The sequence below is a fragment of the Vipera ursinii genome (assembly GCF_947247035.1).
Source record: "Vipera ursinii genome assembly, chromosome: 5".
NCBI lineage: Eukaryota > Metazoa > Chordata > Lepidosauria > Squamata > Viperidae > Vipera > Vipera ursinii.
In genome coordinates, this window is record NC_139518.1 from 52,528,918 (window position 1) to 52,542,094 (window position 13,177).

At 35.7% G+C, this 13,177-nt stretch overlaps 1 protein-coding gene across 1 annotated transcript in view; it reads left to right on the top strand.

Moving 5' to 3' along the window:
- ACSL5 (acyl-CoA synthetase long chain family member 5) overlaps positions 1 to 13,177 on the top strand; it is a 28,948-nt gene that overhangs the window by 14,318 nt on the left and 1,453 nt on the right. The window contains exons 7-20 of the mRNA XM_083363777.1: positions 7 to 185; positions 1,109 to 1,141; positions 1,241 to 1,292; positions 2,597 to 2,670; positions 2,801 to 2,878; positions 3,466 to 3,600; positions 6,591 to 6,725; positions 7,069 to 7,164; positions 8,002 to 8,074; positions 8,314 to 8,402; positions 8,493 to 8,609; positions 10,691 to 10,834; positions 11,073 to 11,178; positions 12,650 to 12,717. Coding sequence (XP_083219903.1) covers positions 7 to 185; positions 1,109 to 1,141; positions 1,241 to 1,292; positions 2,597 to 2,670; positions 2,801 to 2,878; positions 3,466 to 3,600; positions 6,591 to 6,725; positions 7,069 to 7,164; positions 8,002 to 8,074; positions 8,314 to 8,402; positions 8,493 to 8,609; positions 10,691 to 10,834; positions 11,073 to 11,178; positions 12,650 to 12,717 — 1,379 coding nt within the window. The remainder of the gene's footprint in view (positions 1 to 6; positions 186 to 1,108; positions 1,142 to 1,240; positions 1,293 to 2,596; positions 2,671 to 2,800; positions 2,879 to 3,465; positions 3,601 to 6,590; positions 6,726 to 7,068; positions 7,165 to 8,001; positions 8,075 to 8,313; positions 8,403 to 8,492; positions 8,610 to 10,690; positions 10,835 to 11,072; positions 11,179 to 12,649; positions 12,718 to 13,177) is intronic.

Below are 13,177 nucleotides of genomic sequence, written 5' to 3' on the forward strand. Positions count from 1 at the left end.
TTTCAGCTGACATCTCAACGGTGATTTGTGATAAACCTGAGAAAGCAGAGACAATACTGGAGAATTGCAAGCAAGGAAAAATGCCAGTACTAAAGACAGTTATTCTGATGGATCCTTTTGATGACAGACTAAAAGAAAAAGGAGCTGCATTGGGAATTGAAATACTTTCTTTTCAGGCAGTTGAGGTATTGGAGGACTTTTCTAAGAAACTGTTGCTGAGAATTAACCTTAAGTCTAGAAGAATAAATATGTTCACAGTCCCCCCTTTGTAATTTCACTTTGAGTCTTAGAACAAGTAATACTAAATGTGTTGTATTCAAAAACTACTAATAGATTCTAATGAAGTCGAACTATTTGTGCAAGAGGATATAAAAACATATTACATGTATTTTTTTCTAGTTTTCTAAAAATCAAAAACATGCTGCATGAATTCTTTTTAGGTTTTTTTAACCAAATAGTGTAGTATTTGGCCCATACAGTTCTGACTTCATTGGACATAATGCTGGACCCTTACCCTAGTCTTATATTCATTTTATAAATATTAATTATCAGGCAGATTGGGGTGACTTTACAATCTTGTCTTTTAATCTAATCATTAATATCATGCAGTCATTCCTCTCTTTTTTGTCTTGCAATACCAAATAAAACAGTACCTTATTTTGTATTGATTCTTAATAGCTATGATTCATTTTTTCACATTTTTTGTCATTATTAAGAAAATCATTGCAGTTGTTAAATGCAGTCATTAAGCGAATCTGGCTTCCCCCATTGACTTTGCTTGTCAAAAGCTTCCTAGGAAGATTGCAAATGATAACCCCAGGAATAATACATTGCCAAGCAGCTAAGTTTGATCGTGTGATTGCAGGGATACCGCAACAGTCACAAGTATGAAAATTGGTCATAAGTTACTTTTTCACAGCTGTTGTAGCTTTGAACAGTTACTAAATGAATGGTTGTTAAGGCCTATACTTTTATTGGTCCTGAATCTCCCTACGTTTAGATTTAACAAGCTATCCCAAGTTTGGACTTTTATTTACTTAGGAATATATCATTGAAAATATCTTTCTGAAGTTGCTTCAGGTACAATTTTTCCTCCTTCCCCATTCAGGCACTAGGAAGAGGCAATTTTAGCAAACCAGTTGTAAGTACTAATTTTTCACTTTGCTTATCAAATTTTGCCTATTTATGACCAAGTGTAAGATTAAATGCCCCTTTGGATTAAAATGTTATCTCATTTCAGCCTCCCAAACCAGATGATATTTGTGTTGTTTGTTTCACAAGTGGCACAACAGGTGGGTAATTTGAGAGAATGTTAGGCCATGTGTCTTATTTATTTAAAGAATGTTTGACCTATACATAATAGCTACTGATTGAACAAAAATGTTTCCAATATAACCTTTATGGCTGTGCTGAGATCAAGATTCAAAGAGCAAAAATGAATTCTGTCTCTGCACATAGCCACAGTCAGATGTCTTAAACCAAGTCTTTCACTATGATTGTATGTTAATTACTGGAATTCAGAAAAGATGCAGCTCTTTTAAAGGTTTCTTAACAGGACTAATGTGCATACCCTTAATCTGTTGTTTTGTCATTTCAGCTTAGATCAACTTAATATCTGATTTATTTAAATAGCTATTTGTCTAGAAGTTTTTGTGAAAGGCTATCACATTATATACCTTTGAAAGGTATTATATACTTGCTTGATGGTTTGATTGTTCTTCAGATTTTGATCTTTTGAAGAGCAATTTGTCATAGTCTAAGCTAAAAATTAATCCTTTCAAAAGTATGAAAAAAGAAATTAGAAATCTGAGTAAGATGAATTATCACCTAATAAAGAAGAGCTACTGAATCTTGTGAAAGTTATTGATCAGGAATTTGCTTTAAAATATTGTCATAAATGACTTAAAGGGTACAGTGCTTGTGACAAGAATGAGAGTGAAGTGAATGCATATTTCAGTAAAGAGGAACTTGAAGCTGTTTAGAAGGTGCCAAAATTGAGTTCTGAGTTTCCTATATTATTGTTACTAATAGCAGGAGCTGCTAATAATTTTATTTTTCTAACTATATTTCTATTTTTTACAAAAGGTATTCAATATAGCTTAATGAAAACATGAGAGCTAGCACATTTTGCATTTTTAAAAAGTCATTTTACTGTGACTTTACTATTACAATCATGCAATATATTATATAATTAAAAAGGCCTGATTAATTTAGCTGCAGTCACAATTTTTAAAACTATGTTAAACCTGTTGGACAAAAGACAATATGATCTTGATCCCAAATGTACTCTAATGCAGATTACAGATATTTAACCTATTTCTCATCAATCTACCCTAGGCAGCTGCTATTCTTTTGCAATACTTTAAAATTTCAAGAAATAGTGGGATAAGGATGATGGGCACCCCACTTATTAATATAATTAATGCTAATAGTAGTTAATCATGGAGAGAAGTATTTCGGCTTAATAGTGGATGCTTCAGAATAAAATTTGGCACCATTTCAGAAAGAACAACTGATATGGTTTTAGTCTAAATTAAATCTGGATTAATCTAGTTTCTGCGAGCCAAGAATATATTTGTCCCAAATATCTTTTTAGGTAACCCTAAAGGAGCTGTGCTAACACATGGAAATATTGTTGCAAATGCTGCTGCCTTTCTGAAGACCCTAGAAGTAAGTTGTAACATGTTTTTAACTGCTGTTAGTTTGCGAATTTCAGGACAATTTTTGTTGTCATTTTAGAACAACTGAAATTGCCAGCATTGTGATCCCAACTATATTGATGCTTCTTTTTCCCCTCCAGAAAACTATTGATTTTGAGACATCAAATATATGCATATCATACCTTCCTCTAGCTCATATGTTTGAGAGAGTAGTGCAGGTAAATGCCTTTCTAAATTACATTTTCTACATTGTGTTTTTTTCATGCATCAAATATGTATAAAAGAGGGTGGCTGTAACACTGATCAAAGCTGTGCATTTTTTCCCCTTCAGTATGTGCATTCTATATCTAGCACACATAAATTGCAGAATTTCAATGGCATTGTTATGGCTGTCATATTTACTCCATTGAATTTTTGGACCGTTCCTTGCAGAACCACTGTATATCATGCCTTTTCTTGATTTTCAAAAACTCTTATGAGGGTTAATTTAGGCAATATGTGTCATTTCAATGTATGATTTGCCCTTAATAGCAAACACATGAAGGTCTTAGGTAGATTAGGCCCCTTGGTTACAAGAAGGGCAAAGTTAGTTCTTCCCAAATGTATAGGAATGATTGAACTGTTAGAGTCACAGCTTTAATCTGTGTCATCCGAAAGAGGTTTCCTACTACTACTCTTCATTGTTATTATAATCAGTAGTCTCCTTTTCTCTCTAATCATGATTTCTGGATATCAGCTAACTCTTGCCAAATGGGAATGCATAGATTTGCAGAAGGCTGAACTCAATTATCTCATTGCCTTCTAGACTATAGCATACAGCACTGGAGGAAGAGTGGGATTCTTCCAAGGTGATATTAAACTTCTTGTAGACGACATGAAAGCATTAAAGCCAACAATATTTCCAGTAGTGCCCCGGGTGCTCAATAGGATGTATGACAAGGTAAAACAATGTTCTGTCTTTCCTTAACAAAAATGGTTAGATTTATATGACATGACATCCATGTAGTGACAGAAAATCAGTCACTAGCAAAATGTTTTTTTTCCTGTTCTTACTTCTATAAATCTGCTCCAGAGAATTAAGGAGTTATAAGAGAATATATGTAGCTCAGGAATGAGCTGTGGAGTCCTTGATACTCTCTAATCTGGGTTGTTTGCTTACAGACAGTTTATTACTGGACTAGATAACATCATCAGTGGTAGTGAGTGTGAGGTTTACATACTTACATACAGGAGCTTGTCCTGCCGATATTGGAGGGGCTGATTTTCTCCTTGCTGGTTCTTTGGTCAGGATATTGCTTTTTGATTGATTGATTGCCTGATGTTAATCCCTGCTTATCTGGGGCTTGGTTGCTGGAAATAATGTGTTCATCAACCTCTGCCTTTGTACCTACAGTACTTTCAGTTTGATGGACAAATACACTAACAAATCAGAGGAATATCCATGGGATCACCAATCTCTGTAATATAAAATCTAGAAACTATAATACTCTTATGCATACATTCAAAAATATTACTCTGATATATAAAAACCATATTCATCATAATAAAAAACCAATTAGAGAATATCCATGAAACATCAACTAGCAGTCAGAAGACACAATGAAAACTCCTTCATCTCATAATATATGGACAGACTCAGCCTTAATTTCAATTGGGAATCTGTGAGCATCCTAGACTAAGCTAGACCAGGTATGTCAAACTTATGATGTCATGTGACATCATGTGAACGTATTGTGACTTTTTCCCCATTGACAGCAATGGGGTGGGTGCAGTTTCAGCATGACGCATCTGGCCTGTGGGCCAGCAGTTTGACATACCTGAGCTAGACTAACTAAATTCAAAAATATTAGGGAATGCATGGAAGTTTGCATTCAGACAAATCATTCAATAGACACATAGTGATAAATCAAACACAGCATTGAAAAGATACAATAAAAAAGCTAAGAAGGAAGCAAAAAAGACAGAACACATCCTCTTCAGCAATCAATATTCAGATAAACAGGGATAAACACCAGACAAACAAACAAGCAGAAAACAATGCCCTAAGCAAGGAACTGTCAATGAGAAAATCACACTTCCACCAACACTGGTTTGCAAGTGACTTTATACAGGGGTAGGCAACCTAAAATACTCAAAAAGCCACTTGGACCCATTTCCCATTGAAAAGAAAACACTGGGAGCTGCAAAACCCTTTTGACATCTAAAATGAAGATAACACTGCATATATTGTTTTTTTTACCTTTATGCTATGTATAAAAAAACTATAGTGTGCTGCATTTATAAAATCAATGAACCGCTAAAAAGAAAACAAATTTTTATTTCTGCATGCAACAAAAGCATTTTGAACTAAAAAAAAAAGATGCTGGGTCGAAGATTACTTCCAAATAAAATCCTCAAATGTCTATTTGAGTCCTCCTTGTATTTATGAAATAAAAAGCTGGTGCAAACTTCCCAAATAAACAGAAAAATAGAAAAGAAAAAAAATGCGGAGGGGAGGGGAGGAAGAAAAGGACAGGAGAAAGAGGGGGGGGGGGAAACCTTTCTCCTTTATCCCAACAGGTAAAAACAATTTTAGTAGTTTATCTACCATCTTTAAATACAGAATAATTATCCCCATACCTCACCTCTTAATTAAAAAAAAATCAAAATATTTCATTAAACGTTCTTTACTAAAAGTCCAGTAAGGACAACCACATATATTCATATATATTTTTTCTCTCCCTCCCTCCCTCTCTCTCCCTTTCTCCCTCCCTCCCTCCCTCCCTCCCTCTCTCTTTCTGCCCTTGGTCTGCCAGTCCTCTTCCCCCACTCAGCGCGTTTGTGTGCTGTGTGAGAGTGAGAGTGAGAGAGTGACAGAAAGAGAGAGAGAGAGAGAGAGAGAGGCACTTGCGCTTCCCTTCTCTCTCTCCCTCCCTCTCCCTCCCTCTCTTTCTCTTCCTCCCCCTCTCCCCTCCCCCTCTCCCTCTCTGATCTTCTGCTCACCTGGCAAGCTGGCTTCACGCTGTTCTCGGACAAGCTGACAGACATTCTTATTGGGATGGCTCTCCAGCTGCTTCCTGCGGAGACACAACAAAGGCAGGAGCTCCATCCAATAAGCCTGTCAGCTTCTCAGAGGACAGCATGAGTTACACACACATGCAAACACACATGCAAACACACACACAAACACACACACACACACACACACACACACAGAAAGAGAGAGAGAGAGAGAGAGAGAGAGAGAGAAGGGAAGCGCAAGTGCCCCTCTCTCTCACTCTCACTCACTCTCTGCAAACTGGGAGCCGCAGGAGAAGGCTGAAAGAGCCACATGCAGCTCCAGAGCCATAGGTTCCCAACCCGTGCTTTATACAAACAAGGAGCAAAGTCCACACTAGCATTGATGATGTTGCTTAGGAAATGAAACTCCTGCAAGCAAACAACCAAACTCAGACAGCACCAATTAAGGGGTTCTTGGAGAAATGGTGCGGGAAAGGGAGAATGAGAAGATTCTTTGCTTAATTGTGGCTGAGTTCATACTACAAATTAAGCTATATTTTATTTATGATTTGTTAAATAAATCACAACTAGTTTGCCTTAAATAATATATAATATTTATTTGCAAACTATAGTGGTTGGATTTGTAAATACAGTAAACCAAACAAAGCACATTATTCAAATAATACTGGATGTATTATAGTCAGATTCATGTTTTCTCTAACTACTTGATACAGCAAGAAAGATTTAAATGAATGACAAATTCACATTAAAAATGGCTGAAATCCAATTCTCTGGATTGTGTCAGTCAGATATATCAACATTCCATTCGGATTAGAAAAATAATTGGTTGTTGGGAAGCACTTGTATCAATGCATACCATAAACTAAGAACAAGATTTATTTTTGTGAAAATCAAGTAGGCTTTCTCATTATGTGAACTAATCTTTTACAGATTCAAGCTGGTACTCAAACAAGATTTAAGCGACTATTGCTAAACTTTGCTGTAAACAGAAAACTTGCTGAATTGAAGCAGGGCATTGTTCGAAACAATAGCGTATGGGACAAACTAGCATTCGGTAAAGTTCAGGTATATGTTCCTCTTTACCTTTTATTTAATTATTTTTTATTATAAGAAGTCCATCTCGGCAGTGACAACTCTAGGCAACTTACAATCATTCAACTAAAATGCAATATAAAACATTAAAGCAATAAATAGGGATATTAAATTTAAAATTTACATTTAAAATTCAGCTAAAATAAAACTGACCAGGATGGAGAAGAAAGAAGCAAAGTGTGCACTGGGAACAGGTGGGGCATTATCTAATCTACTTTTGTCAAGGTTAATAAATACAAGTCAGGCTATATAGAACCTATGCTGTTATTTCTTTTGAAGATGATTAACATCCTTGTTCGTTTTTATTGCTTGACAGCAATTCACAGGTGGAAAGCTGAAACTAATAGTAACTGGTGCTGCTCCTATATCTCCATCTGTTCTAATGTTCTTGAGGGGAGTCTTTGGCTGTCATGTAAGTGAAGAATTCTGAAGGGATGTGTTGGCTTTCCAGTTCTCTTAATGCTGATCTCTGGCTACTAGGTGCACAGGGCAGTAAGGCAATGGCTGACCCCAGATGGTGGTGGTGATCAGGACTATTCAAGCTTATATGCTTCTGTTTTAATGGATCTGTCTCAGAACTGACACCATAAAAATATGTGAATTTATAACATTGTTGATTGACTTTGAGTTTGGATGAGCAACTGCATCATTAAGTTATCATTTTTTAAACAGGCTTAGCAACCAAATCTCTGGCAACAATGGGATTGTGAATATTGTTTAAAAGCTAATATTGGGGGCAATGAAAGGCTACGGATTCCTTGGCTTTTCTCTTTAAAAATAAGTGGGCAGTAGGCACAAGCTGATTGGTTCTCCCCTTTCCCATATCCCCAAAATGATATGATATAAGGATTGCAGTTTGTACCTGGTGATGAAAGGTTGTAGTTTGATGAAGATTTACAATTTTTTTAACACAAAAATTGCTGCTTTTACTGCCATGGAGGTACTGTTATATTTATTCCATTGATTCAATTTGTATGGCCAGCCATCTCAGCAAATGACTCTAGGTAGTGAACAGTCTTAAAATAAATTGAAAGCAAACTCTCATCAGAGACAGAAAAATTAAAATACACAGCAACAGACAAAGATAACACTGTTAATGGTTGTTAACACAACCAGAAGATGGGGGCCTTTATTTTGACAGTATACGGCTAGATTGTAAATTGATTTCTGCCAGAGATTTAATATTAAAACTATCTTGCCATGACCTATATTAAAAACACAAAATCAAGCTTTTTTTCCCCCTAATCAGATTGCAGAGGCATATGGTCAAACAGAATGCTCAGCTGGCTGCACAGTCACAATGCCTGGAGATTGGAAAACAGGTAGATTTCTTAAATTTTCATGTGAGGACTGTTTAGAATTGAGGAAATTATTTTGGAAATATATGAGTTATGGTGGTTTTCCAATGAGAGTCAGAAGATAACATTAAAGTATGCTTCTAGTTTCAGTGTGTGTAGGATTTCCCAGCATTTAATTCCTTTAATCCTATTAAAAAAGTTTTATAAATAACAAAACAGTTACATAGATTGTCACACTCTGTGTTTTGGGTTGTGTTCTTTAGGTCATGTTGGACCTCCTCTACCCTGCAACATCATAAAACTTGAAGATGTCCCAGAAATGAACTATTTTGCATCAGATAATGAAGGGGAAGTACGTACCGTATATATTTTTCTAATATAACATTATCTGATTTTTTTTAACCAAAAACAAATGAACAGTAACACTGTATACATTTCATAGGTGTGTATTAAAGGGCCAAATGTATTCAAAGGTTATCTGAAAGACCCTGAGAAAACAGCAGAAGCAATTGATAGTAATGGATGGCTTCATACTGGAGATATTGGAAAATGGATGCCGGTAAGCTGTTAATAATGGCATTTTTTTGGTTTCTACATTGTACCATTAATAATTGTAGCAAGTATATTATAAAATATATTTAAAACTCTTTTCAGGTGCTTAAAAGTATTCCTTTGCAAAGAGAATTACTATTATACTTAGAATATTTAAGATAAATGAGATAATACCAAAGGTAGGCTTAGCCTTCATATTTCCTGTGTATACCATAATATGGATGACCTTAAGTAGGAGCAACATTTAATGTAATGAAATATGAAATCTGACTTTTACATTTTGCTATTGATAATGATAGTTCTCTGAAATGCTTCATAAATTCTTCTACTTATAATCTCTGTTTTCCATCTCTTCCATCTTTTCTCCACACCAGTACATACATACATATATATCCCCAACCAGCTAACCAACCAAAGAAAAACTTAGAAAGACATAATATCTGCATAATGCCTCTTGATTGAAAAAATCCCTAAATATTGTTATTTTTGTTAAGACTTGAAGTGGTATAAAGGCAGAATATATTTCAAGAATATCTACCCTATTTAGTGCCCAAAGTTCATTAGATTTTTGGTCGGTGTACTTTTTTCTTCGTTTTCTGTCAGTTGAGACAAGGACCTAGTAATCAGTATATCAGTAGGGTTAAAACAAACTCCTTAACACAACCTTATTTATAATGGTTAATTTATAGACTTGCATGGCAACTAAAGATTGATATGAAGAATTCAAATATTAAATCATGACTCAACATAATTGTGCCCACCCTAATATAATGGTAGGTCATCAGGGCCCAATATTATTACTGACTCTTACAAAAATAAAGGGCATCTTAACTTGGATTTTGGAAGTCTGGCTCAGAAGACTGTATGTGGCAAAGCAGTAACTGCAAATTGAAATGAAGTTCTCTGTAACTATATATGTTATAAGCACAGATTGATCTTCAACATTACTGCTTCCTTTGCATGTTAAGCGATGCCTTGTATAATCAGGGCTTTTTTTGTCATAGAATGCACAGAACGGCGTTCAGGCACCTTTTTTCAACGGAATTTGTGGAACTAAAAAATGTTCAGTCACACCTTCCAACTTCTTGTGGAAAAAAAAGATATCACAAGGAGTTGGAAGGTCTGATTGAACTTTTTTTAGTCTCACAAACTCCGTGTCCCTGCAGCAGAAGAGAAACATGCCAGAGCTGGAAAGCAGGTTAGCAAAGAAATGCTTTCATGAAGAGGGAGGAGCTGCACTGGGAGAAGAAGCAGCAGGAAACGGGCCTGCCATTTCCAGAAGGAAGAAGGGAGATGTGGGGCAATGCAGGGCAGCAAGCAAGTGCTGTTCTCTGCTCTGCATCCCTGCGCAGAGCCTCTGTGTTCTCCGTTGTCTGTGACTGGCGGAGGGAAACAGCGGGGAAGGCTTGTGCTGCCTGGTCATGGCGCAAGCCTCAGGAGAGTTGGCGGAGGACAAGGAGGCAGGGGCTACGCCCAAGCAGGTGATCTGCAGGGTGAAGCTTAAAGAAAGCCCCTCCATGGTGCACAGCGGCAGTGGAGCCGTTCACCGTCACTCCCCCCTGGCTTCAAAACGGTGGAGGGGGACCGGGCCTATCCCCCTATCCCATCCACCTTAGCATGGCAGTCTGCCTCGAGAGGGGAGTGAAAGGTTTCCGATCAAGGAATGGCCTGGTGGAGGGGCGGGGTCTGAGTTCCGGCATCTTTTTTCTTACAAAAATAGCACTGTGCATAACTATTAGGTAGTAACTATTTAGAGGCAAAATTATGCAAAAAAATAGTGCCCAAAACATCAATTTCTGGGGTCCCTTTAGCAAAAGAAACAGCTTAGATCTGACATCAGCTTCCAATATTGTATGGGAATACTTTTGGGAAGCCTTAAAAGCTAGGTAATGAGTGGATAGATATTGTGATTAACTTCTAAATCTTGCATCTTACAAAACCTGAATTTCAGGTGTTAAGCAATCATGCATCATTATTAAAATAAGCTCCTCAAAACTATTAAATGGCATAGTAAGAACATCTGTAACTGATTCCATTTTTCTGTTGCATGAATTATCAAACTTCCCATTTTATTACATTCTTTTGTAGGATAATGTATTGAAGATAATTGACAGGAAAAAGAATATCTTCAAATTATCCCAAGGAGAATATATTGCACCTGAAAAGATTGAAAACATCTATATCAGAAGTCCTTCTGTAGCACAAGTCTTTGTGCATGGAGATAGCCTTCGGGTAACAACATGTTCCTTTGGGAGTTCTACCTTGCAATGTTTTCTCCATTACAAGATTACTTTTCAGTTTTTAATTATGGACATCAAATAAATGACATGCTAAAACAAATTTTTGCAAAACATGAAATCTCTTCCCAAAAAAGGGAGGGATTTTGTATGTTTCAGAGAATATCTTGGGGAGAAATACTTTCTTTTCTAAGGTGACTAAAATTTGAATATGTTCTTTGTTTCCTAAACAGTCTTACTTGGTGGGTATAGTAGTTCCTGATGAAGAAACACTTCCAGCATTTGCAGAAAACCTGGGAGTGAAAGGTTCATTTGAAGAACTCTGCAAAAATTCAGTAAGTGGACATACATTTTACTTTATAAAGAATTTAAAATTCCTTAATTTGTAAGATAAAAATGTTGGAGCCAAATTTTGTAATTAAATATATATATTTAAGTCAGTCAGTGTTAGTTATTCAGCTTTACATGTCACACTGAGCTAAAATATGGTCTATTTGATTTTTGGATGACCATATTATAAAGACATTCACTGTAGTTTAGAAAATATAGTTCAGTGGTTTCAATAGGAAACTTGTCAAAACCGTCTCCTTGATGAAGCAATCAGTCGAAGAAGCGTGGTATGGTCGACAACCAGGATTTCTTTATTCATAAAGTTCCAAGTTCTTACAAAGTCAGCGTTGGGAACTAACCGCCCCAACGCGCCTTTTATACATACTGTGTTTTCAGCCCCACCCCTTCCCATGCAAACCAGCATCCGGCTGGGTCTGGATAAATCCCACCCTTTTTCCGTCTCCTAGCCTATACATGACATTTCTTGGCAATTATCCTACAAACACTTCAAATGGAAAGTTTGAATTGAAAGTTTAAATTCCTTAAACAGAAGATTGATTGATAAAAAAAGATATACCAATATTTATTAGAACAGGATTTATTAGAAGAACAGGTAAAAGAAACAATGTTGTTAACCTGGAGTAAAAATTTTGGTTATACTGACTTAGATAATTGGCAACTACTATGGGATAGAAATAGGAGGTTAACGCTAGCCACCTCCTATAAAGAGAATTTGTACAAGATGTTTTATAGATGGCATCTTCCCCCTACAAGGTTAGCAAAAATAGATAAAATATGCATATTTCCAATATGCTGGAAATGCAGAAGGCTTCCAGGGACTTATTATCATATGTGGTGGGAATGTTCAGAAGCGAAATTTTTTTGGCAGTGGATTAAAAATTGGTTGGAAGAAATATTACTACAAAAATTGATTTAAAACCAGAAATCTTTTTATTAGGATTAACGATAATCTCAGTAAAGCATCTCTCTACTTATTAGTACATATCTTAATCACAGCAAGACTGGCATATGCCCAAAAATGGAAAAGAAAGCACCCACTGAAGAAGAAATAATAGATAAAATTTTATCCTGCGCTGAAATGGACAGGTTAACCCTAGAGATCAAAAATAAGAGCAAAATGAAGTATTATGAAATTTGGCAAAATTTGGCAACATAAGATAATATTAATAGTAGTGTTATAGCTAGGGAAGTTGAATCATGTCCACTTTTGTTTTTAAATGTATATTTAATGAAATTTTCAATAAAAAAAGGAAGTTTAAATTCCTTAATTGTTACACCATGAAGTAGTAGTAATCAGGTTTACTACTTGGGGTTTTTTTTTGTTTCAAATGTCATTATTTTCAGTCTACATTTGACTTACACTTCAAAAAGCATTGTTATCTACATTTAGGTTAATATTTTTTATTTTTTTTAAATGACAAACTGTTAACAGTTAAACTCCACTTTTGTTTCAAGGTAGTGAAAAATGCTATATTGATGGACATGAACAAATTGGGGAAAGAAGCTGGGCTTAAGACCTTTGAACAAGTAAGTAATTATCTAGGAAATTGCTGAAGGTAATGGTTTTGTGAGGAATTCAAAGAAGAAAATACTGCTTTCTCTATATTAAATTTCAATCCCCATTATGATGAACACCCAAAAGTTGTGCTCTCCCTAAATGCCTGTTCTACTTTGCCGTCCTGAGATTTGATATGCAAGATGAAGATTTGTATATTCATTTTATCCATGTTGAAAATATGCTTGATTTCATAAACAGAAAAGTGCTATACCTAATTTGGAACAGACTTTAATAATACCAGGGTATGTTTGCTGATCATAACCCTTCACACACATTTTGATTCCTAGAATTCTAATGAGCTCCAATTGATCTTATCTTTTACAATGGGTTTCCAAAAGACCTTAGAATTAACAATGGCACATTTCTGACATTCTGAAACACATAGATGGCACACAGTTAATACAATAACTGTTTTAGAGGATTTAATTC